Below are 24,657 nucleotides of genomic sequence, written 5' to 3'. Positions count from 1 at the left end.
AAAATCTAATGTTTAAAGCTCATGTTTTTCAAATGGATTTAAGTTGTACTGAACTGAGCCTTGTGTTCTAAATATGATCCTGCCTTCTCTATTTCAGGGGTGGAACAGAATCAACAAGATATGCAGTACAACTTATTAATGCCCTTATTCAAGATCCTGCCAAGGAACTGGAAGATTTAATTCCTAAAACTCATATAAGAACACCTGCTTCCAGCACCAAGTCAGTCCATACAAATTTTTCATCTGGCGTCAGTACTGCTTCAGCTTCAAACAAAAACTCATTTCCCCTTGGAGCTCCATCTCTTGTCACCTCTCAGTCATCAACGCTGTCTACCTTCCAGTCTGCTAACAAATTAAGCAAGAATGTCCCTGCAAACGTGCGCTCTTCTTTTCCAGTCTCTCTTCCCTTAGCTTATTCCCACCCTCACTTTGCCATATTGGCTGCCCAAACTATGCAACAAATTCGTCACCCTCGCTTACCGATGGCCCAATTTGGAGGAACATTTTCAACCTCTCCAAACACCTGGGGTCCATTCCCAGTGAGGCCAGTTAACCCAGGCAGCACAAATAGCTCTCCAAAGCATAACAGTTCAAGTCGCGTAGTTAACCAGAATGGCAATATTTTGCAGCCTGAATCCACGGGTTTAGCTCCCACTTGTCCTGGTACTGTCTCTTCAGTAGTTGCATCTTCTCAGCCACTCTGTGTTACAAGTAACCGGACTCCATCATCGGTCAGGAAACAGTTGTTCGCTTGCGTTCCTAAAACAAGTACCATGACGACAGCGATCTCAACTGTGACAACTACATGTAGCACACTGCCTTCAGCTTCTCCTGCACCTGAAAACACTGGGCATGTTCCCACTACATTTCTACCCGCTAGTGTTCCACAGGCACAGCAGTCTGCACTTAAAACAGATGCTGTTTCTTCTGCCCCAGTACCCAAAGAAAAGGCATCAACACCAGAACAATCTGTTGGAAACGCATGTGTGCCATCATCGGTTGCTGCTAGCAGCAATATCTCATCTGGCAGCACTTCAGGAGTCATAGAAACGTGCACATCTAGCAGTCCTGCACCTCCAAACAACGCGCAAGATGAAACACTGCCGACCAATATGGCTGACTTAAGTCCTCCCATATCTATGCCTTTTTCTTCCAGTTCAGAACCTACTCCATTAAGCTTAGCTTCACCTAGATCGGTTGCTACGGATAATCAGGACAATGGTACCTTACCTCAGTTAGCTGTACCAGCACCCCGTGTCTCTCACAGAATGCAACCTAGAAATTCATTTTATTCAATGGTACCAAATGCAAACATACATCAGGAACCTCAGTCCATTTTCGTTACAAATGCAGTACCTTTGACACCTTCGCAAGGGCCACCACCCACAGTTCAGCTGTCATCGCCCATGAACGTTATGAACGGTTCTCAGATGCATATTAACCCAGCAAACAAATCCTTGCCTCCTACATTTGGCCCAGCAACACTCTTCAATCACTTTAGCAGTCTTTTTGATAGCAACCAGGTGCCAGCTAACCAGGGATGGGGAGACTGCCCACTGTCCACACGGGGAGCAGCAGACCAACCTTACACTGTCCAGTCTACGTTTTTGGGTAACTCTGTGATGGGGCACATGGAAAATGTGCATCCTGATAACTCCAAGGCTCCAGGGTTCCGGCCTCCTTCCCAGAGAGTTTCAACTAGTCCTGTAGGTGAGTTGCTATGTTCTGCATGGAAAGGGAGATCATTCTTCATGGCCTCTTGATAGCAATTGAAAAGCTTCCCCAAACTTTAAAATTGTTTCTGTGATCCTGAACCAGAGGAATACTGAAAACAAGAATTGTGTTGGGTCTTTGATTATTTTTACTCAGTTGATATTTTCTTCATAATGTGACTTAATATAACCAAGAGATGGGGGAATTGGTGTGACTCTGTAGAATGAACGTTGGCACACGTTCAGGTAACTTCTGTGAAATGATGGGGGAAACAGAACATCCTAAAGAAAAAATCTGGCCCATATAGATGATGGGGACTTTTTGTTTAATCCTTCACATACCCTCATACCAGTCCCTCCCCTTTCCTGTGTTTGTCTTCCTCTAAGACCAGATAATGTGATTCATTGATAAGTTAGCCTTTTTCTTTACTCCATAACAAAATGGAACCAAAAGTTGCATTTTAGGAAAATGTTTCTCAGCATTCCACCTATTAAAGCTTTGCTCTGCATTTTTATTTTTGAACTCTTGTCAGAACCATAATGAGATAAAAATAAGTTGCATAATTAAATAGGAAATGGAAGGATGGCCATTCCCTCTGTTGCTGATTGGTGGTGTTGACCAGTTTTAATTGCAGTCAATAGAAGCCACACTCTTTGATTATGTTATGCTTGCACTAAGGTTTTGCATTGTGCTTTATACTTAGCAGATGATAATTCCTCTTCAGTCAGCTCTGAGATTTCTTACATTCTCAAACTTGAATTCCAGTAGGGTTCAGTTAAAAAACAACAACCCCACTCTGAATCTTTGCTGATGCGGTTTACAGATAATCTTTGACACATTGATGTAATAACCAATTGCTGAGCATAGGCAGCATTTCTAAGCCTCAGTCCTGATAGTACTAACCTTTACAGAGACCATAGTTGGTAAAATAAGATTAAGAAGGATTTTACTCAACTTGCTGCTGTTCATAGTTTAAACCAAGTTCTACATTGCATGGGCACTATATCCTTGTGACCCGTTTATGTGAATTCGATTGTGAGAAAATTATGTGTGTACTAATGGACATAAAGGAGACTTGTGGGATGTTAATTTAGAAGCCTTTCAACCATCCACTATGTGGTGGCATTTAAAGAACAAGCAAACCAGAATAGTGACCCTCAGTTATCCCACAGTCATTCTGGGGATGAAGTGAGGCCCTGTAAGAGCTCTTAAAATACACCACGCAGTAGATGCAACAAACCACATAGAGAGAGGTAAAGTGGAAAAGCACCTATATTCAGCCATCTGGGGAGGCATTCTCGCTAGTTTAGAACCTAAATATGCAAGCAAAATTGCTTAATCAACCATGAGAAAATGGTCTTGAGCAGCAGACTATCCCATTATTGGCTTTTGCTGCAAAAGAGGAGCAAAATCTTTTCATTGAGTCTACAGAAGGGATGGGGAACCTGTTCCAGATGTATTTGAATTTATCTCAGCAAATGTGGCCAGTGGGCAGAGATTATGGGAACTGTAGTCCCAACAACATCAAGTTAACCACTCCTGGTCTACATCATCTAAAAATGTGGTTTTGAACTGAATTCTACGCTGGTTGTGTTTTCTTCCCTTCCCTGATGTTTTGAAAAATGTTTAATGCCTGCAGTAAGAGTGACAGTTTAATGTTGTGAAATGCTCACATCAAGCCAGGCTGGTATTAGTTTGACTCAGTCTGAAAATGTTTGCACTGCAAAACTATACAGGTAACTATGCCATTTTGAGATTACTGTATATACTGGGGATTTGACCAATTTGGCAATAACAAATAATTTCCCCTATCTTGGCTTAACTATTTATGCCAATTCAACTATGCACAGAACATCTATAAATATTCTCCTTAATTTTAGGTAGGATTGTGAAAAGCAGTTCATGCTAGAAGCAAGTAATATTTAAAACACAGGATGTAATTAATTATTATATGGGCAGGCTAGGAAAATCCCAAATGTAACCCAGCCCTATTTAATGATAGAAATCAAGATAAATGAGAATCTGTTTATCCTACAGACCTCATCAGATTATGATGGGAGGGTTTCTGTAATTCGTAGTATAACTGGGTAACAAGTAGGGTCTTTGGAGTTATTTTCTCAGACATAATCATATTAATTGTAGACTTACCTTCTCTAGATCCATCCAGCAGCTCCTCAAACTCCTCTTCAACGCCTATGGCTGGTTTTTCAGCAAACATTCAAGGAGCACGGGTTTATCTTCAAGGGCCAGCACCTGTTGGGACCCCCAGCTTTAACAGACAGCATTTTTCACCACACCCTTGGACAAGTGCTACAAATTCATGTAGGAGTTTTGGGGGTCTGTCTAATTCAACTCTTCAGTCTGTTGGTATTGACCTTTTTGCTGGCTGTATGATTCTAACACATAAATTTGTTTTCAGCATTAATTAAAGAAATTGAGGCAATTTGAAAAGATGAAATTACTGAACTGCTTAAAAGGGGCCAAATTAGACATAACATGCAGTCACATGAAGGTTCCCCTTCCTTTTCAGAGAGTTTGAGTAGAAGAATTGATGGAGTGAGGGTTGCTTGACTTTTCCCATCTGGCTTTCCCTACACACAAATCTGTCACAATTACTTTTCTCTCTGTTGGAAGGAAGATAAAAATATCCTTCCCATTTCATTCTTTACCCACTCAAATTTGCAGCTCCCTATGACCACTGCTGGTCTTAAAAACAATTTAAAGGAAACATGCATGCAGTTGCACATTTGCTTTAGTTTAGACCCAATACTTTTAAACTGCCTCTATCTATCCATCTATCTATCTGTCTGTCTATCTATCTATCTATCTATCTATCTATCTCTCTATCTGATCCCAGACAGGTTCAGAATATCTGAATGTAAATAAGTGATGCTTAAGTCATGTTATAGATTCAGCTAGAGTTGGTCTATATAGGATGCTTGCTGAATGAGATCAGCTCTTGATAATTTTGTTTGTTCAGCAGTGATTTGGAGGAGGCTGCAATTATACGCCACAAGGAAGCTGCTGGCTGGCTGCCTTTGGGTTATTTCTCCCCTTATCTCTCTCTTTAGTGGCTTATTTATCCTAGACATTGGTGTATGGAGATGGGAAAATCAGTTGAGTGCTTGTTAACAGACCACTACGCAGTCCAGTCTGTTTCATAGATCAGTCATGGAGAAAATGTCCCCTATAGTTATTTTTAAGCTTAGTAAATAAACTAGAGAGCCATTGGCTCCTATGTCAGTCAGGGACAAAGAACAATAAACCTGGCAGATAGCTCGGAAGTATAAAAGTTTAAAGAGCCTAGATAACTTAGGCAGGATGACCTAGCTTTTTGTTGAGGCTGATGATTAGAGACATTTGGGGAAGGGAGGGAGACCCTTTTGGCCAACACGTCAGATCTTAATCTCACTGCACTCCATGGGCTGCCTTTGGCAGGTGAGCAATCCCAGCCACCTGTCAGAATTGTCCAATAAGAAGTGGTCTGCTTTGCCAATGCATTCCCTGAAGCATGTTCTCAAACAGCTCCTTGATGGATGTACAGTTTTGAAGACATAAGCTAATAATAAACTATATCATGAAGCACCATGTTATAACCTAATTTAAGATGCATTAAAATTCAAAACACAGTTTTCATCTATTTCAAAATACTGATACTTTACAAAAAAAAATGTTTTTAGTATTTAAATCCCGCTGATTACAGTAGAAGTGTACTTTTGCTGAAGCATTGAGAATTTCATCTCTAGTGGAAACTTCCTAGAGCAGCAGTTAAGGTAACTCAGCATTTCATGTGTGATAAAGCAAGAGAACTGTTTTTTCATCAGGTGAATCTCCTATTCCATCAGTTTCCTCGGGATCATCCTCGCCCCTTTCAGCTGCTTCTGCACCTTCTTCTCTGGGTCAGCCAAAATCAGGGAGCACAGCACAAGATCGAAAGGTGCCACCGCCTATTGGAACAGAAAGACTTGCTAGGATTCGTCAAGGAGGTTCTGTCACACCTACCCCCTTGGGAACCAACTTTGCAGCTCCTGTCGGACACAGTGGTATCTGGTCATTTGGTGTTAACAATGTTTCAGGTGAGTATCTCAAAGGAAATAATAATAATAATAATAATAATAATAATAATAATAATAATAATAAAATAATTTATTTATTTATATCCCGCCCTCCCCAACCAAAGCCGGGCTCAGGGCGGCTAACAACACTAAAATAGTGCAACATTATAAAAACATTATAAAAATTAATTAAAATCAAAATTGATGGCAACCATAAACTAAAGTTTTGTAAAGATTGCCAAAGGAGGGAGTCAGGCTGCGCCCTGACCAAAGGCCTGGTGGAACAGCTCTGTCTTGCAGGCCCTGCAGAAAGATGTCAAGTCCTGCAGGGCCCTTGTCTCTTGTGACAGAGCGTTCCACCAGGTTGGAGCCGCAGCCGAAAACGCCCTGGCTCTAGTTGAGGCCAGCCTAACCTCTCTGTGGCCTGGGACCTTCAAGATGTTTTTATTTGAAGACCGTAAGTTCCTCTGTGGGGCATACCAGGAGAGGCGGTCTTACAATGATTGTAAGAGTTAAAGGAAACAGTAATTTGCAAATACAGGATAAAGGTTCCCAGCCATATTATATCTAGCTCTTGAGCTTTTAACTAAATAAATCCTAAAGAGTCCATTTAGACAGAAATTATTTAAACATCTTTAGTACTTTAAACATGTATTCCTGCACATTGTGCTTTTCCTACTTTGTGCAAGAGTGGAAATCTTCCATGCAGGAATTTAATAATGCCAGTAGTAGCCCTGAATAGAAGAGTGTTTCTGAGAATAGCCAGGAAGGTTGCTAAAGAAGTGGAGCTGCAGGAAAATAAGTCTATACAGGGATACAGAACTGTTGCATGGCAGAAAGTTCAGAGAAAGGGGAGTGGGGAAAGTGGCTGATAGTGAGCCTTGTGTAGCATGAAAGGAATGAAGACACATGAGTAGAGAGAGCTCCAAAGCGAATCTTCAAGTCAGTGCAATGCATCCCATGGAGTCGGTGTAGGAAACTGGAAAGGGGTGATCGGTATGGAGGAGACACAATGGTTTAGAAGAGGCATTCAGAGCAATTGAAGATAGCAGTTAACAGGAAGGAAGATCTTTTGATAAGTAATTTTCAGTAAATTGGATACGGAAGACCATTGAAAGGGCGTATAGAGGCTAGATGAGAACCTGGAGATACCAAAACGGGAGTGGTGCCAGGGTGTGACAACTTCTAGGATATGGGAAGAAGGGGGGGGGGGAATACGTGCCTTTGATGTGCAGTGATCAGACCCCAAATAAGGGAGGTACTGGCAAAAAGGGAACCCTATGATAGCAGCTGGAGTTTTAATTCCTGATTTTTTTACTGCAGCATTTTCTATTTCTGAAGAGGCAAGTCCTTTTGAATTTCAAATAGTAGTTTGTATCTTGGGGAGTAGGTATTGCTGCAGTGAATCAGTAAGTGAAGTTTCAGCTACTACTAAGTAGTTCTGTTGTGCAGGTATGTCCTGCTAGCACCATGTTTGGCTTGAGACGTTGGCAGGACAAAGTACAAGAGGATGTTGGTGAGGAGGGAAAGGGACAACGTACCCTTAAATGGCAGAGCAATTGTTTTGCATGGAGGTAGTCCCAGGTTGAATCCCTGGAATCCCCAGGTAGAAGGATGACACAGAACTATCTGCTGCTAGTCACAGATAATACTTGGGCTAGATGGGCAAACAGTTTGTTATGATAAAGCAGTTTCTCATGTTCCTAAACCTCAGGCCACAGGAATCTCAGGAGGGTGGCAGATAAACTTTGTTAAAGGACACAGTCATTAATCTTGGAACAGATAGGTAGCCGTGTTGGTCTGCCATAGTCAAAACAAAATAAAAAAATTCCTTCCAGTAGCACCTTAAAGCACCTTACTTAGTTGGTCTTTAAGGTGCTACTGGAAGGAATTTTTTTATTTTGTTTTGATTAATCTTGGAGAATGAGGACTGAGAACTAGTCCTTGGATTTGCCATGGAAAGGTCACTGCCCTTGAAGAGCACTGTGTGTAGAGTTGGGTGGGGTCTTCCTGCAGCAAGAAGGAGCTTTTCTAACTTTTGGGTAGTAAGAGAGATAAAATTTGATTAATACGAGAGATTTTTCTGATCCCTAAACAAGTGCTTCGTTATCTTTCTAGAAGGCATGTCAGGTTGGTCTCAGCCTGTCATGGGAAATCATCCAGTTCATCAGCAGCTGTCGGACCCTGGCACCTTTTCTCAACATCAGCCGATGGAGAGAGATGACTCTGGAATAGTGGCGCCCTCAAATATTTTCCAGCAGCCTATGCCGAACAGCTTTGTAGATTTCTCTAAAGTACGCTTTCAAAAGTTTCTCTCTCACACTTGCGCACAGTCATACTATGCACAGACCTCCACACAGTTGCTTCAAATCAAACTAAATCATACAGCTGTAGAACATTCTTAGAATTTGTATTCTCAATGGAAGCTGTTTGTGAACATTGGGGGCTTCTCAGCTTCCAGTCCTTCCAGAATAGCATCACTTCTGTTTGTCTGGGGTGTCTTAATAGGCAATTTGTGCTAATTAGGGATAACATTCTGCACTGCTTGCCGTTTTGTGTATTAATATGTATTGTTGCGTATCTCTGCTTGTTCCACTTGCCAACCTTGCCTACCTGCCAAACCCCTTCTTCCCCCCCCCCCACACCTGGCCATTCCCTCATTCCTTTACACCTCACTCACCCCTTGCCTGTCTCCTTACAGCTCGCCCCAAGTCCCACCCCCTCTTAAAGGAGGGGAGAGATGCTTCAATTTTCTCTGAAGTGTCTTCCTTCTGTTAAACTTTGGTACAGCTGCATTTAGCAAAGAGAGGGAGGTGCTTCACAGAGCAATTTGCTTGCACAGCTGCCTACCTGCTGTTCTGTTGTCACACTGGAGTTGGTGTGCCCAGCTATTGGCAGCCATGCAAACTGCCAGGTGACAACAGCCTTACATTTTGATGTGTATAGGAAAGAAGAGCCTGTTACACAGTAATGAGTTACTCTTGAGTATCAAGGATTGAATATGTACTGTGGAGAGGAAGACTTTCCAAACTACTGGTTTTGGGTGGAATTCCAATCATTCTGTTTGCACAAGCATTCCAGCTTGCCTGATTGAACAGACCTCCCAACACTGTTCAGGAGGTTTTTCCTGACCCCCTCAAGCCAGTTGGGGGGGAAGCCCCATTTCCCAAGCAGAAGTCCTTGTGCAGGGTTTCTGTTGGTGGGGGCTGTTAGGTGAATCCCACCCTATTTGTTTATAAGTTGTCTAGGAACTGTAGAGGATTAAAAGAACTTTAATAATTAACAGCCATGTTGTACTTATACCAAAATTAGCACAAAAACCCAAATAGAAAACCAGCACAATCAAATACAATATATAGCATATAACTATAGCAGCCATTAAATATGTTTAGTACATTAAAGCATCAACCACGTCGCAGAGACTTAAAGGCAGATCTTAAAGTCTTGTAGAACAGAAAAATATTAACATGGAATTGAAAAGACGACACAAGACAGGCTTCACTGGGAAGAACATTCTATAATTGGAGTCCGCCCAATAGAAATGGCCCTCATGTCTACACTGAGCTTTAATTGAGTGTGTACTGGTGGGCATTTTGGAGCCCACAGGCACAGTGTTGGTGATCCCTACCTTACAGTACAGTAGGTAAATGTGCTGTTAGGCATGAAGGTCTGTTAGGTCCAATGTCCCAATTTACATAATATCTTGTGGGCAGGACCAGATTTATTATGATAGAAGAGGGATTTAATTGGTAAGGAAAGCAGTATAAACATTAATTTGGATGGGGAAATGTGGGAACTGCCCTGGCTTCTGTTGGCTAGAATGTTCACAAATTTCCGACAATATGCTGGTATCAAATAAATGAATCTTATCTAGTTAGGCAGCTTCTAAAAGAGGCGGATAGGTGCTAAAATGTGCTTTTATATTATGTGATGAATGTAAAAAAATAATAATGTAGGGTTGACACAGATACATTATTCTAATGTAGAACATGAGTTGGTTAGTCTTTGCTCAGGAGCCTCTTAGAGGTGGTGTAGAATTCTGCAGATAATCTCTGCGTAACAGTAGCATTGTACTCATTAGTTACTACAAATAAAATTGCTACTGATCTGTAAACCTGTTTCTCTGCTACCATTTTCTGTAAATTGCCATGTCTCTCCTTAGGGCCTTCCAATTTCCATGTATGGAGGCACTATTATACCGTCTCATCCTCAGCTAGCTGATGGACCAGGTGGGCCTCTCTTCAATGGACTGCATACTCCAGATCCAGCATGGAATCCCATGATAAAGGTTGTCCAAAATTCAACAGAATGTACCGATGCTCAGCAGGTGCAGTAATTAATGCTTCTTGTACTATTAAATTTTCAAACATCTGCCTTAAATAATATAATTGAATTTTTGTAAGAGTACTAGGAGTGTCTTCATTCTTCCATCCTAATGTTACATTTTCCTTAAGTGTACTTCAAAATGGAGTCTTGGTGGGATAGCTGATCATTAAATCTGGGTGTTGGGGCCAAGCTTTAGTCAGCTAGAACTTGGTTTTTTGCACCACTTGATTCTGTAGGTCTTTGTATAGTGGTGCTGGAGCCATACTCTGAAATTAACTATTTTGTGATCTTTCTCCTCCTGTAGATTTGGCCTGGCACCTGGGCGCCTCACATTGGAAACATGCACCTCAAATACGTCAACTGATTTAGGAGGGCCTACCTTTTTCTTTCCTTTTCTTTTTTTAAGCCTTGTTTGGAGAAACATATGACCTTGGAAGAACTTGGGAATTTTTTTAATGTGCCTAACTAAGCAATTTTTCTGCGGGCTATAACAAGAGAAATTTGTTTGCCCATTGTGTAAGAACAAAATGAGTTACCTATTCAACTGATTCTGTTCTCCAGTTAGTTTAGCCATTTTGAACTCAAAATCGGATGAACCTAGTGCTTTTGGCTAAACACTACTGAATGCTACTTGTATGCAGCAGAGAACTAGATGAGTACATGATTTCAACCTTTTAGGGTGATAAATACATGTATAATTGTTTACATACTTAAAAGGAAAAACGTTGAGTAAATTTCATGTCGTATAGTGGCTCTACTTTATGTAGCCTGTATTAATGTGAAATATTTACCTGAATATTCAATAAAAAGATGAACATTATAAGTTTTGTGTAATGATCTTAATTAAATCAGTTGCAAGATTGTACCGTTGGATTGGTACTGTCAGTAATTTTAAGATCATTAATAGATTCTCAGCACTTTTAGAAAACTGTTGTAGTATATACAACACTGTTTCCAGTACTATTAGCTGTTCTGGTATTTGATAGAAAGTCAGAGAAATCTAGAATATGGTTGAATCACTGGACAGCCATGGTGGCTGACTCCTCAGCACTATAGCCAAGGGTAGCTTTATTCAGCGGACACAGTCTACCAGGTTGTGTTAAAGTAGGTACTCAGAAATCTAACACAGAACAAACAAACCAAAGAATCGCCAACAGGTGTTAAGAGTACATATAACAACACATCAAGCTCCTTCACTTAAGTAACAGATTCATATTTAAGTACACATTCCATGCCAACCTAAGGTATCTATACCCAACATACACCTCAGAACTACAATTAAATTATCTTTAAACATGGAAAATTCTTCTCTGACTTCAACTCTCAAAAATGGACTTGCAGAGTTACGAGATGCTATGCCAAAGCCATGTTTCTTCCTTGGGAAGTAGGTGACTTTACTGTGCTGGTGCCCTAAGTCATATTTCATAGCGATGCTCTAAAACTGGCTGCTTTAATATGAAACCTCAACATCAGTTAATTAACTTGTCACACAGCTTGTCATATTTCTGGATTTGGAAGAGCTTGCCATGCAGAAGCAGAAATACTAAGTTATGTTTGGCTGGAGTGCACAGAAGAAAGCTAATTTGTTTCTAACACAACGGGGCTTGCCAGCAGGCAAACACACTCATCTCCTTCACAATGTGGACCAGTAGTGAAACTAGTTGCTGACTAGGGAAAAGGCAGCTCATCACCTAAATAGTGCAAGGCTGCAGATGATGGTGCACTTAGTCTTTTGGTAACCAATGATAAGTATGATGCAGGACTCTGTGTATAATAATCAAATTTATTGTGGGCAGATACAATCAGTAAGTTCTCCAAATGCTCAGGATGTAGAGAAGAACTGGGAATCTGTAATTCTATGTAGCAGTTCAATTGCCAAGCTCACCCAGTGAGCTTAATACAAAGGGGTTTTGAACTAAGATCTTCCTGTTCAGATCGTACCCCCTAGAGCATTGGTAGGGAACCTTTTTGGACTGGCAGGCCATATCTGTGTAACTTCCCTACCCCATGGCTGACTTTAACAGATGGGCAGAGCCACCCACCTGCCAAAGTTAACCCACAGGAAATACACACACTAAGCAGGGTTGGCTCCCACCCATCTTCCAGGTGGGTGAAGTCAGCTGATGGACAGGTAGACATGGTTCAATGGGGTTTTTGTTAATCCAAATACTGCAATGTGTAAAGTGAATTGAGAGTAGATTCCCATTTATAGAAGTGTGATCTCAACTGCCAAATCTGGTCAGCTTATGACATCAAAGTTCCAAGATACATCAGTAGCTTTTTGCACATTGTTCCAGCCTGCCTGAACACACAAAATTCCCAGGTGAAGAAAGAGTCTTACTATTTTGCAGGGTTTGAACGTTACATTCAACAGGTGTAAACTTTGAGGAAGAGATGTTTACCTGTCCTTTTCTTATGCAAAACACATAAGAAAAAAGTAGTTTAGGGTTTTTTAAATCTCAACTGCACCCAAATTCCTGGGTTGGAAGCAAATCTGGCTTCCTTCATTTCTGGTACACATGACTAGGAATGTAGCCTGTACAAACTCAGCTGGGAGTGTACCCTATGGAACATACCGTATTTTTCGCCCTATAGGACGCACCGTCCCATAAGGTGCACCTAGTTTTTTGGGGGGAAATAAAGGGGGGAAAATATTTTCCCCCCAGGCGCGGGGCTGGGGCAGGGGAAGCCCGAGCTTCCCCCGACCCCAGCCCCCAGAACAGGCAACTCTCCGCAAGCCGTGGGAGCCTGGCGCCGGGTTCCCGCGCCTTGCGGAGAGCTGCGCAAAGTCTGGGCGCACTGAGCTTAGCGCGCCCAGCCTTCGGCATGCAGGCAACTCTCCGCAAGGCGCGGGAGCCTGGCGCGGGCTCCCACGGCTTGCAGAGATCTGCACGAAGCCTGAAGAGCGAGAGGGGTCGGTGCGCACCGACCCCTCTCGCTCTCCAGGCTTCAGCGAAAGCCTGCATCTGCCCCATAGGACACACCCACACTTCCCCTTCATTTTTGGAGAGGAAAAAGTGTGTCCTATGGGGCGAAAAATACGGTATATTATTGGGACAACTAGCCTCTGGTGGCAGCAAGAGCAGCACATTTCCTCCCTTTGTGAGTGTTTTGTTAAAGAGTGATTAAATGGAGGACATGGATGTTTATAACCTGCCTTAGGAGCAAGATTTTGACACACACTTCTCATTTTCAGTGCTGTACCATGTGCATTTGTTAGTGTCTGTTTGGTTGCATTATTCTGATAGTCTGCCCAAGTTGTGTTTGTCGAGCAGCTTGTCTAGCACCACCTGGGGGTGGTGGAGGGAATTCCACTACAATGCTGTTAGTGAATCTTTATGGCATCAAGAAAAAAAAACCAATCCTTAAAGCTAACAGTGAAAAAATTGTTTGGCACAAATTGCAAAATGACCTTAATCAAGGGCTTTCACCTCAGTCTTTTATAACCAACAATCCACTGCTAATGGATAAATCTCCACACCATACATAATTTTATAAAATACTATCCTATGCTACAAACATAGCCTTTCCTAGTAGGAAAGGTACTCCAGGTCCCCATTCATTTTTATTACCCTACGATACCATGTGATGGGCTTGTCAGAATTGTGCAAAGTATTCCAAGTGTGTCTGCACTGCAGCTACATATTAGGACATTACAGTACACTGGTGCCTCGCAAGACGAAATTAATTCGTTCCACGAGTTTTTTCGTCTTGCGATTTTTTCGTCTTGCGAAGCATGGACTTTGGAAAAGCTTCAAAAATCACCAAAGTCTTCAAAAACCTCAAAAAAGGCTACCACACTGCGTGCTATGAGTTGCTCCTCGAAGTGAATGCACGGTTTTAAGAAAAAGGAAACAAACTTGCAAGATAAAGGAAACAAACTTGCAAGACGTTTCCGTCTTGCGAAGCAAGCCCATAGGGAAATCCGTCTTGCGAAGCAACTCAAAAAACGAAAAACTCTTTCGTTTTGCGAGTTTTTCGTCTTTCGAGGCATTCGTCTTGCGAGGTACCACTGTACTGACAATTGTATTTTAGTCTTCTTCCTTATAATGAAAGCTACCACATATATCCAACATTAGCCAGAAGTATGACTAATTTTGGTTGTTACCAAGTATCTCTCGAATGGGGAGAATATTTTTTTTATTCATGAAAGAAGATAGAATACATAAAAGAAAAATACAGCTAATAGCCTTTGAATACATTAGGACAATTCACAAATTACAAATCATATCCATAAATTAAAATATTGAAGTCAGAAGGATTCTACAGCATCAGAGTATCGATCAGAGTTCACAACTATATCTCTGTATCTCGGTATTTAGAGATCTTCTGAAGAAAAACTTTCCATATTGTGTGGTGCTGGGAGCTGGTAACAAGTTCTAGACATTGGTGTATTGTACTAGGATCATGTGGCTGTTGCATGAAGAAATAAATCTTCCAAACGGGGGGGGGGGGGGAGTTATTTAAGTCTCTGCTTAATCCAAGCTGATAATTCAATTTCTCTGATATGGCCATACTTGGTCATATATTTTTCTTTGCTTACACCTAGATAGTTTCAATATCTTGATATTAGCATTCTTGCAGTTGTAAGTATCTTATTTGTAAGTATATTTCCATTGGTCTGGGGGCCACCCCCAAAGAGCCACGGTGGGGATTGGCTATGAGTTTTGTTTTGTGATCAGATTTCTGCAAACACAACTTCCCAAAATTCTGCTGCCCAACACTCCTGCCAGATGAGCATATGTTTGCCTTTTACTGTCTTGTATCTCCAGCATCACAGAGAGATTGTTGCTGTTGTAAGATAGAGCTGCAGGTGTGCAGTACCATCTCAAGGCCATTTTTAACAGGGCTGCTTAGGTGTGGGCTGAGATCAAGGGAATGGAGACTGAAAACCAAATGTTTCCCTAATCTGAGGTGTCTATTGTGCTACCTTTTCCCAGCACCCTTGGAACACCTGAGTCTAGCCCAGCCAATAGCCTATAATGTATGAATTTGGGAAACATGCCGTGGCATTGGTATTGTGGGTAAAAATCATTTGCTCAAAGGCTTTTTTACTGCAGCATCATATGTTGTTGGCCTTTCTTGAGTAGACCTAGCAGTCACACTAGTTTCAGTGGGTCTACTCTGAGTAAAATTTATTTGACTACTACCCAAAGATGGTTTTAAAACCATTAAAATTGAAAATAATCATGCTAATAGATTAAAACTAAATACCAGTACACAAACAAGAGCCAATCAAATGTAATGCTGCCAAAAGCTAAAGCATTTTTAAGTGGTACCTAAAACTTATCTTTGGGAAGGACCATGGCTCAATAGTAGAACATATGTTCTGCATGCAGAAGGTCCACGTTTTGCCTCCAGCATTTCTACATAAGGCTGAGAAAGCTGTTTGAACCCTGGAGAACTCCCTGACTATTAGTATAGAGCCTACATTGAGAAACTACAGGTGGTGGTCTACAGTTTGAGACCCACCAAAGAAAAAATCCCTTCTGTGGCCACCCACCTTTCCTGTATGGTCTTTTAATATATGGGTATGGTTGTATTTTTATTCTACATAAAGTATGAGTCCTTATATTTAAAACAAACTACACTAGGATTCTAGCAGTTTATTATTTTTATGCACAATTTTGACCAAGCTCCCCAGCTTTCTCCTCCCAGCCCTGAGGCGGATTAGAGCTAGTGAAGGAGCCCAAGGTCACCCAGTGAGTTTCATGGCTAGTCCAGTGCTCCATGTTTGCCCTACACTGACTTGCAGTTTGACTCCTTTGGACACTATATTTGTAGAGCAAACTGCCTCTAGTAGGTAAGAAACCAAGGCAGGGCAGCTGAATCTAAAACATTGGGAAGTAAATCACTGAATACAATTGCTATTGTTTTTCAGTGTTGGTGTTGCAGTGTTGGGAGGTTGTTTTTAGAACACTTGAGATAAGAGAAGCAAAATCATAGGGCAACCCTTGGTCACAACTCCATGGGTTAGTCTGGAGCTAAACAATGAGTCTGGGTTCAGATAACACACTAAGCCAAACTATGGCTTAGCTCAGCATGGCAGAAGAGCAAAGTGGCTGCTGTCTCTTCTCCTAGAGCCCACGTGCTCATACTAAGCCATGGTTTGGTTTAACATAATGTGTGAATCATGCCAACATGTAGAGTGTTGGCAATGTCCAGTAGAGCCTAGACGGAGGATGCAGACTTGACACCTTGCTTCTGAAGTGTCGTTGGCTTCTAGTTGCTGTTATGCTTGTGTACAGCAAGACATTTAAGAGGGCCATTTGCAGCCAACAGCTGGAAGCTGGGAACCCGTTTAATATGTGTATTATACAAGTTAAGATACAAGACTTGTTTCTAAAAATTAGCAAAATTAAGGTAACAACATAAGCCTTAACTTATAGATGCTGTCACTGAGTTGTCGTAGCTCAGTCGGTAGAGCGTGAAATGCTTAATCTCAGGGTTGTGGGTTTGAGCCCCATGTGAGATAAAGGGGAAATAAAGTGTAATGTTACCTTGAAACTGTGTACACAGTATTCCAATTAAAAAAAAAACAAAAAACCACAAAAACTTATAGATGCTGTCAGCCAGTCAGAAGGATCATTGCTGAATAACAGTAACTCCCCACCGAAAGGTTAATGGAATGTTATTATTGAATTACTATAGTAACCTTCAATAGTTGCCACAATGGAAAAATTACTTCCAGAATTAAACTGCAGTGTTTAAGACTGAAAGAAGCAGGATGCACAGCAACTGTTGCCATCATATTCTCCACGCTGCCCCAAGGGCATGCGGAAAGAACGTCACAGTGGGAACTGGTTGAATGGAAGCCAGTTGAGGATTACAGTAAAAAAAAATATAGCAGCACAATATCCTCTCTACAATGAAGACATTGCAGTAAAAAATGGTTCCTTTAAAATAAAATAGAAACAGCATCTATCCCAGGGGTCAGCAAACTTTTTCAGCAGGGGGCCGGTCCGCTGTCCCTCAGTCCTTGTGGGGGGCCAGACTATATTTGGGGGGGGGGACGAATTCCTGTGCCTCACAAATAACCCAGAGATGCATGCTGATTCCCGGACCGTCTGTGGGCCCGATTTAGAAGGCGATTGGGCCAGATCCGACCCCCAGCCCTTAGTTTGCCTACCTATGATCTATCCCCTCATTTTGGTTGAATTGCTGAGGACAGATATGCAATTGCTGGGAAACATGAGACCTCACTTTTGTACAGTCTACATTTTCCTAGAAAGATTTGAATGAAAAATACAAGGTACATGCAACCCAATCTGGGGGGGGGGGGCGTTTCAGGTCATTGTGTGTAGTGGTGGAGCATGCACAAGCCCACGCCTCCCCATTCCACCCCCTTTTCCAGCCACTTCTGGGTTGCCGCAATGCGCATGCGTGCAGTCACACGTAAATCGGTCGTTGCCTGTAGATGAAGACCAGGAACCTTATCCAGACTGAAATGAACTCCGGAGCAGCAGTAGCTGTAAGTGCATGCTCTTAGTTTCAGTACCACATGTATCAGTCTGGACTTTCATTGTACACTTGCATTACAATTGCATCACCTAGTCACTTCCTTCCATTTTGTACCAAGTCCAGAAAGGGCTGGCTGTTTTTAACCACAGTCACCAATTTCAAATAGCTGCACCCAATTCTCCAGCTTACTTGAGAGATTCTCCTTAAGCTTTGAGCTTTGGTCAGATTGGCAAAAATTAACTTGAGTAGGTCACCAATGCTCAGGAGATAAAACACGTTCCTCTGCTGCTTAGGAAATCAGTCCCCTGTCCCCTGCGGGCCCAGTCTTATACTGCCAACTCCTTGGACATGGCCTAATCTTACTGGCATTCTGGTTCCAAAGAGGTTTCAACTTTTCGCTCGTAATCTTCTGTGGCCAGATCTTCTGTATGCAAGTTTCTTGTTTCTGCAATGAGCCTTTTCACTCCTACCATCCACTGGCTCACTTCAGTGACGTGGTCCACAATTAGTGAGCGATGGATCTCATCAGCTGCATCCCAGTGCTGCTTCTGGAGCTCTGAAAGTAAAAAGAAAGCATCTCAGAACTGCAAAAGGTAATGAAAAAGTAGCCCAATTCAACTGCTTCCCCTGACCCTAGCTCCTAAGTCACTAAAGAATTAAGGAATGCAGATGTTTGTGGCTCCACAGGCCACACACATGGACTGCATGCTAATCCTACTGCAGCAGTAGTTCTGCTATAGGGATTACAGTGGTGCCCTGCAAGACGAATGCCTCGCAAGACGAAAAACTCGCTAGACGAAAGGGTTTTCCGTTTTTCGAGGTGCTTCGCAAGACGAATTTCCCTATGGGCTTGCTTCGCAAGACGAAAACGTCTTGCGGGTTTGCTTCCTTTTTCTTAAAGCCGTTAATACCCGGGGAATCCGCGCTCCGCAAGACGAAAAAATCGCAAGACGAAGCAACTTGCGGATCGAATTAATTTCGTCTTGCGAGGCACCACTGTATTTAAGGTGGCCAGAGGCTGTAAGATAAGAGTTTACAATGAGGAATGTTGCCGCAGAGCATTGAACCTTGTCCTTGCTGCTTACCTTGTGTCAGAATCTTCATTCCCTTTCTCACTGGGGCAGAGAGTTTCCCTTGTACCCACATCTGCTGCAGGATTCCTAAGCGCTTGCTGATGTCATCACAAACCTGTTTCTGAAAAAAGCAATTCTTATTAGGAAGCACATCTCGCAAAGGTTATGTTTATAACTTCTCACCACAGTCTCCTTGGTCCTCTTAAGACAAAAGGGAATGGCAAAACCCTCACTAGCTTTGAGCTTACAAAAAAGCAAACCCTGGGTAAAGCTGTTCACCTGCCTTCATTTTCATCCTACCAGTTTTATAATTTCACTCTAATCTCTGCTAAAGCAATAGCTATACCTAAGATTTGTCACTTCAGACATCGTGCCAAACCATAGTTCAGAGTCTGGCACGATCTCTAGCTCACTGAGGATGCCATCTTTTCAACACTGCCTGACACATTAATCAAGTCCTCATTGCAAGAAGTCCACAACAACAGAGCTCCAATTTTATATAATATCTAGACCTGGTGGAATTCCAGCTACAGAAAGTCAAAACCATTTAATGTTAGATGCTACACTTAGATGTAATCCACAGTAATACAAGAGATAGAAGCCTCACTCCATATATTTCTAATGATCAGCACCTCCGTTTTTTAGGTATTTGGCTTACATGCACATACAGGTGGCTGGAAAATTGCAAGCATCTTGTCATCTCATCCTCTTACTTCCTTTCCCCAGAATGATTATTTTGCCTGCGTTTTTGTTTGCTATATCTTATGGTTTTTTTTGTGGGGGGTTGCTTGTTATCTTTCTTTCTCTTCTTTTTCTTCTTTCTGTAGTTACTGGGAGTGTTGTGCTGTTTGTTTATTGGAAGATGTTTTGTCTGTGTTTTTTGCTACCTACTTGCTTGGGTATGCTTGGGGCATGGGTTGTGGGGGAAGGTGGCCAGCTTTTTTTTTAAAAAAGGTGCTTTGTTTTGAGGTGTATATAGGTGTTTTTATTGTTTCATGAGGTTCTGAGCATTGCCAGTTTTTTCTTCTGTGAAATGGTGCCCATTGCGCCTTCTTAGATTTCCAAATGTGCCCCCACACCCTCTGCTCTAGCTATTCAACTAATCGCTTTAGTACAACGAAGCAGACCACAACTGCTCATACAGAGGCAAAAGAACTTTCTTCCCTCCAAAGTAAAATGGGGAAATCCTGAAAAGGAAGCAATTCTACTTACTGGTACAGATCTCCTGCAATTGGCCAGAGCCTCATTCAAGGGGGCAAGAACATTCTCCACATGGCAATCCTCACCAGCCTCAGCGACGGGTTGGCTTGTGGCATCTACCCTCATAGAGCGGCCTGGCAAACGAGGAGGAGGCAAGCCCACCGGTGGCGGTGGAACAGCTGACGACGCTGCTGAGCAGGTAGCACTTTCTGGACCAGGTGCTAAAAATACAAGTCAGGAGAAAGACACAATCAAGCATACAACCAGTGTATAGTACATCGAGAAAATTGAATTCTGGGTCTCCGAATCAGGCAAGCAAAGCAAAGCCAAGCTTAGATAGAAACCAAGACTTTTATGTCATTTGCCCAGTATTGTGGAAAGCCCTGTCAACAGAGGTTCAGCAGACACCTTCTGTTTCAACTTTTAAACATCTGATGAAAACTTCTCTACCCCATCAGGCTTATGCAGGGAATTAAGAAGACAACTTTCCACAATAGCTAGCTGATTTCAACTTTGTATATTTTTTGTTGTATGTTTTTATGTACAATTGTTGTACACAGCTTTGATTTTTTTTAAGAATAGCAGTATTTGTGTAAGTAAATAAATAAATTTGATTCAGTGATGTAGTTCCCACCCTCAGAATTTCTGCACGCACTTCCTTTAGAACACACATCACACAAAAACCCAACCTCCTGATCAAAACCAAATAGCTCTCAGAGGATGGCCAGTTTTTCTGAAGAATATCTATTGAAAAATTGAATATCTATTTAAAAATTGGGCTGGATGAAGCACTTTCATGTTGAGAGTTCCACAGAATATTTTTAAATAGATATATCTGATGGGAAACCACTAGCAGAAAGAGTGCAATTCTGAGGTGGGTCCAGGAATTGCATCAGTAATCCTTAAGCAGGTCACAACTTTCTCCAAGAAGAAAGGGGTGGGGCCTCCAGTCTGGGAATGGAGCTGTGAGGGACGTCCTTCTGATCATTCCGACTACATACTTTGAAAGCAGCTCTGTGCTGCCAAAAGATTAATGTCAAATGGTAAATGAACTTTCTACTATCTCTTTACTACTAAAGATAAATCACCATGTCTACCAACAAGAGAGCTGCTGAAAGAAAAAAAGCGGCAGAAACTAACGCTGAAAAAAATATGGCTGATGCAAAAAAAAAAAGCTGACTCAAAGGCTACTGAGCATTAACAGGCAGACGCAAACACAGCTACTTTACAAAATATCCTGGCCCAGCTTCAAACCCTAAACCACATACAAGACCAGCTGAGAACTCTAACAAAAGACTTGAATGAGTTCTGGGTACAACTGTCAAACTGTGAAGGCAGATTGGACTCGTTTGAGAAATTTTCACAGGCCTCTCACAGCACTCTTCATTGTGGGAACCCATAGTCACACTTGTGATATTCTTAAAGAAAAAATCCTGTGTGATTCTTGCTGTGTGCCTGTCAATCTCCAGAACTGACTTTTATTTCTGTTTTACGTTATGATCTTCAAATCCATATTGGAATTAGGAAATTCTACAAGTTATTGATAAGCATGGTCTTCCTTTGGACATTCTGAGTTTGGACATCTCGCCACATGAAATCTCATATTTTAAAGCATGATTTTTGTGCTGATTGCACTTCTGATTGTCTGTCCAAATTTGCCCTTGGTATGCCAAACTACCGATTTAGACTCCTATATAACCAGCATCACAAATATCAAACAGAGAAAAGCCTTTACAGTTCTGCAGTTCCAGCCTATGCGTTCTGCCATAGTTGAAGGACACTATTGCTGGATCGCTTATGAAGAGAGTTTGCCCACATGGAGGAAATCTGCCTGAAGACTTACCCCACTAGATTGGTTGCCCAGTCTATGAGGATTAAGAGCAGCTTTGTTCAACAAGTTAAATCTCACAGTTGGGAGATTAACTGGGTATTTGTATAACATTTTATTAAAATACAAATAAAAAACAGCCAGCTTTGCCTTTAGAGTGGCAATTTTAGGGAGACGTTTGTGGGGGTGACAAGTTGAGGTCTTCAGGGGAGCAAGCTCTTATCCTCATATAATTTCTGGTTTTAATAATTAAGCTAACTGTTTAATGTATTTCATTCTGTTTTATGTATTTTGCCCTTTGTAATAGCTTCAGCTCTTTGCATGTTTCTTATGGGTACAATTTTATTTTTAAAAAACTAATAATGCAAGCAAGACTCCTGAGCAGCCCTTCTACAGGAGGCCCTATGGCTTGGAGTGAAGTTGGCTAAAGGAGGCGGAGAGAGGGAGGGAGGGAGGGAGGGAGAGAGGAAGGAAGGAAGGAAGGAAGGAAGGAAGGAAGGGGAGGAGGAGGAGGGAGGGAGGGAGGGAGGGAGGGAGGGAGGGAGGGAAGGCGAGCCTCTGGAGGTGGGCTCTGCGTTCCTGGCAGGCGTGGGGATCTTGACCCATCTCAGCACAGGAAGAGATGGACAGTCCACGAGGCTCCTCCAGGGGTCACATTAAGACAGCCGCTGCTTGCAGGGGCTGTTTGCTGGTTTGTTTACAAATCCCATGAAACCAACAGATGGCTGACTCAATAAGTGAACGTCTCGTGAGGGAGAGGGCTAATCCGCCAGCGAAGCGGATGCGGTTGGGAGCCTTGATTTTATAGTCCCGAGTTTTGTTTTGTTTCTACGCTTTCCCTGTTAACAAAACAATAAGGAGGGAAGAAGGAAAGAATCTCCCCGCGTCTCCTCACCTGGCCCGCGAGGAGGAGGGGGGGGCGGCGGCGGCGCTGCTCCCGGAGCCGCTGCCGGGCGTCGCGTCAGGATCCCCCGCTTGCCGCCGCCGCCGCCGCCTCCTGCCCCGGAAGCCTGGAGCTGCTGCAGGCCGTACGAGAACTGAGGCGGGTCGTTCCAGCCGCGCTCCCGGTTCCCTGGAAAAAGGAAAGCGAGACGTCAAGGCCGCCCCTCCGCCGCCGCCCGCCCCCTCGCCGCCCCCTCGCCGCCCGCCCCTCCGGCGCCCCCTCACCCGGCTTCACGTAGAGCTCCGCCATGGCCTCCCCCTCGGCCGCTTCCCGGCGCGTGACGTGGCGGGCCGGAGCCGGAGGGAAGGGAAGGGCGAGGGAGGCCAGGCCCGCCTGCGCCCAGGAGGAGGAGGAGGAGGCCCGGGCGGCGCTTGGCGGGGGTCGGGCCGGGAGGGCGCGGGGTTGGCCGGCCTCGCCCTTCTCCTGCGGCCCAGACCGTGAGCCGCCGAGCGAAAGGGTGCTGCGTCACTCAAAGGTAATACTTAGAAAAAGGAATATGAATATGAATATACACATTTAATTAAAACAATTAATTAAATTGTTTTAATTAATTAAAACAATTAATTATTAATTGTTTTAATTAATTAAAACTATTAATTGTTAATTGTTAATTATTAATTAAAACAATTATTGTTTTAATTAATTAAAACAACTAATTAAAATAATAATAACAACTCGGTGGGTTCCCGCCAGAGCTGCGCAGAAAAGCAGCACCTTTTTTTAAAAAAAAATATATTTTATTAAGGGTTTTCTTGTTTTACAGTGTAAGTGTAATGCCTCGTATTTTTTTTTCCCCGTGTAACATTTTTACAAATCCATTTCATTTGTTGAGGCATTAGGGGGAGAAGAAAAAAGAAAAGAAAAGAAAAGAAAGAAGAAGAAAGGAGGGTGGAAGGAGGGAGATGGGTGGGGGTGGGGTGGGGTAGCGGTGTTTCCACCAACAGCATACAAATCAATATGGCTAACTTGATCCAAAACACCCACCCACCTCACTCACACACGAAAACAAAGATCACCACAGCCAATCACAAGCAAACAATCACATCCTAGGCCAACCCCAACCTCTCTCACCCCCAAAGGAACACAAGTGAACAACACAAGCACGCTGACACCAAACTACATACATTAAGCATAATAGAAGCAGCACCTTTTTAATAACCATGTTAACAACAACAACAATAAATTTATAAAAGAAAGACAAGAAATGACTCTGGGCAGAGAAAAGAAAGGACTTTTTCACAGTGGCGTAGCGTGGGTTGTCAGCACCCGGGGCAAGGCAAGTAATTTGCGCCCCCTAACCCGTGGATTTGCACCCCCTAACCCTAACCCCCAGATGGTGCAGCCGGGCCCCCCCTGCACCCCCCACACTACGCCACTGCTTTTTCAGGCAGCGCTGGGTCGGAACTGCGGAACTGGCTCCCTCCGGAGGCAGCGGAGACCAACAAACGAGGATCAGAGCAGTTCGTGGAGGAGGAGGAATTTTTATTACGTATTTCGGTCACAGACCAGTTCCAGCCCACGTACAATATCAAGGAAGTCATAAAACACGATAAGGATACATTTGAATTTGCACTTAGGTATAGCAGAGACAATGCAGATATAGCAACAGTTTAAAAACATAAATGCTTGCTGGAAACCGCAGGAGGGGAGAGTTGCGCTTGGGCTCTGGTCCCACTTGCGGGCTTCCCATAACTGGCCCTGGCCCTGGCCCTCATCAGCTGTATGCCAAAGAAGGGCCTCCGTTTATGATTGCAGGGTCCAGGTCAGTTCATAGGGAGGAAGCAGGCCTTGAGGTACTGTGATCCTGAGCCATTTAAGACTTTATAGGGCAAAACCAGCACATTGAATTGGGCCCAGAAACTAATTGGCAGCTAGTGTAGTTGGGCCAGGATCAGTGTAATATGCTTAAACCTTCTTGTCCTGGTGAGCAAATGTTGCACCAGCTGGAGTTTCTGAACCATCTTCCAAGACAGCCTACTTATAACACATTGCTGTAACCTAACCTAGAGGGAACCAGAACATAGATGGAAAAAGTATTCATCTTTGGTTTGCACTTTT

General features: G+C 42.8%; 2 protein-coding genes across 11 annotated transcripts in view; one reads left to right on the top strand and one right to left on the bottom strand.

The window, feature by feature from the left end:
- Positions 1-10,917, top strand: part of LOC309347785 (ankyrin repeat and KH domain-containing protein 1-like) — a 90,352-nt gene extending 79,435 nt beyond the window's left edge. For 3 of the 10 annotated variants that reach the window (XM_081872562.1, XM_081872558.1, XM_081872557.1), the window contains 6 exons: positions 98-1,710; positions 3,871-4,080; positions 5,538-5,789; positions 7,887-8,062; positions 9,931-10,095; positions 10,399-10,917. In XM_081872562.1, coding sequence (XP_081728688.1) covers positions 98-1,710; positions 3,871-4,080; positions 5,538-5,789; positions 7,887-8,062; positions 9,931-10,095; positions 10,399-10,458 — 2,476 coding nt within the window. In that variant the 3' untranslated portion in view covers positions 10,459-10,917. The remainder of the gene's footprint in view (positions 1-97; positions 1,711-3,870; positions 4,081-5,537; positions 5,790-7,886; positions 8,063-9,930; positions 10,096-10,398) is intronic. The other 7 variants (XM_081872564.1, XM_081872561.1, XM_081872560.1 and 4 more) reach the window with 7 other exon arrangements.
- A 6,589-nt stretch (positions 10,918-17,506) lies between these two features.
- On the bottom strand, positions 17,507-22,895 carry SRA1 (steroid receptor RNA activator 1). Its single transcript, XM_081872909.1, has 5 exons — positions 22,824-22,895; positions 22,552-22,728; positions 19,841-20,049; positions 18,641-18,749; positions 17,507-18,111 (listed from the first exon to the last, which is right to left on the bottom strand). The coding sequence occupies exons 1-5, from the start codon at positions 22,846-22,848 to the stop codon at positions 17,915-17,917; spliced, it is 717 nt and encodes a 238-aa protein (XP_081729035.1). The 5' UTR covers positions 22,849-22,895; the 3' UTR covers positions 17,507-17,914.
- Between the last annotated feature and the right edge of the window lie 1,762 nt (positions 22,896-24,657).

Source organism: Podarcis erhardii, assembly GCF_964252035.2.
Source record: "Podarcis erhardii genome assembly, chromosome: 8".
In the NCBI taxonomy this organism is placed as follows: domain Eukaryota; kingdom Metazoa; phylum Chordata; class Lepidosauria; order Squamata; family Lacertidae; genus Podarcis; species Podarcis erhardii.
The sequence above is the reverse complement of the archived record's forward strand: the minus strand, read 5'-3'. Positions and strand labels throughout refer to the sequence as shown.

Excerpts from the sequence above, each read along its gene's own strand:
- SRA1 (XM_081872909.1), bottom strand. The coding sequence starts at position 22,848 with ATGGCGGAGCTCTACGTGAAGCCGG. Across the intron at positions 22,729-22,823 it reads GGAGCTCTACGTGAAGCCGG|GGAACCGGGAGCGCGGCTGG; the intron begins GTGAGGGGGCGC and ends TCCTTTTTCCAG. Across the intron at positions 20,050-22,551 it reads CCCTCCTCCTCGCGGGCCAG|CACCTGGTCCAGAAAGTGCT; the intron begins GTGAGGAGACGC and ends TTGTATTTTTAG.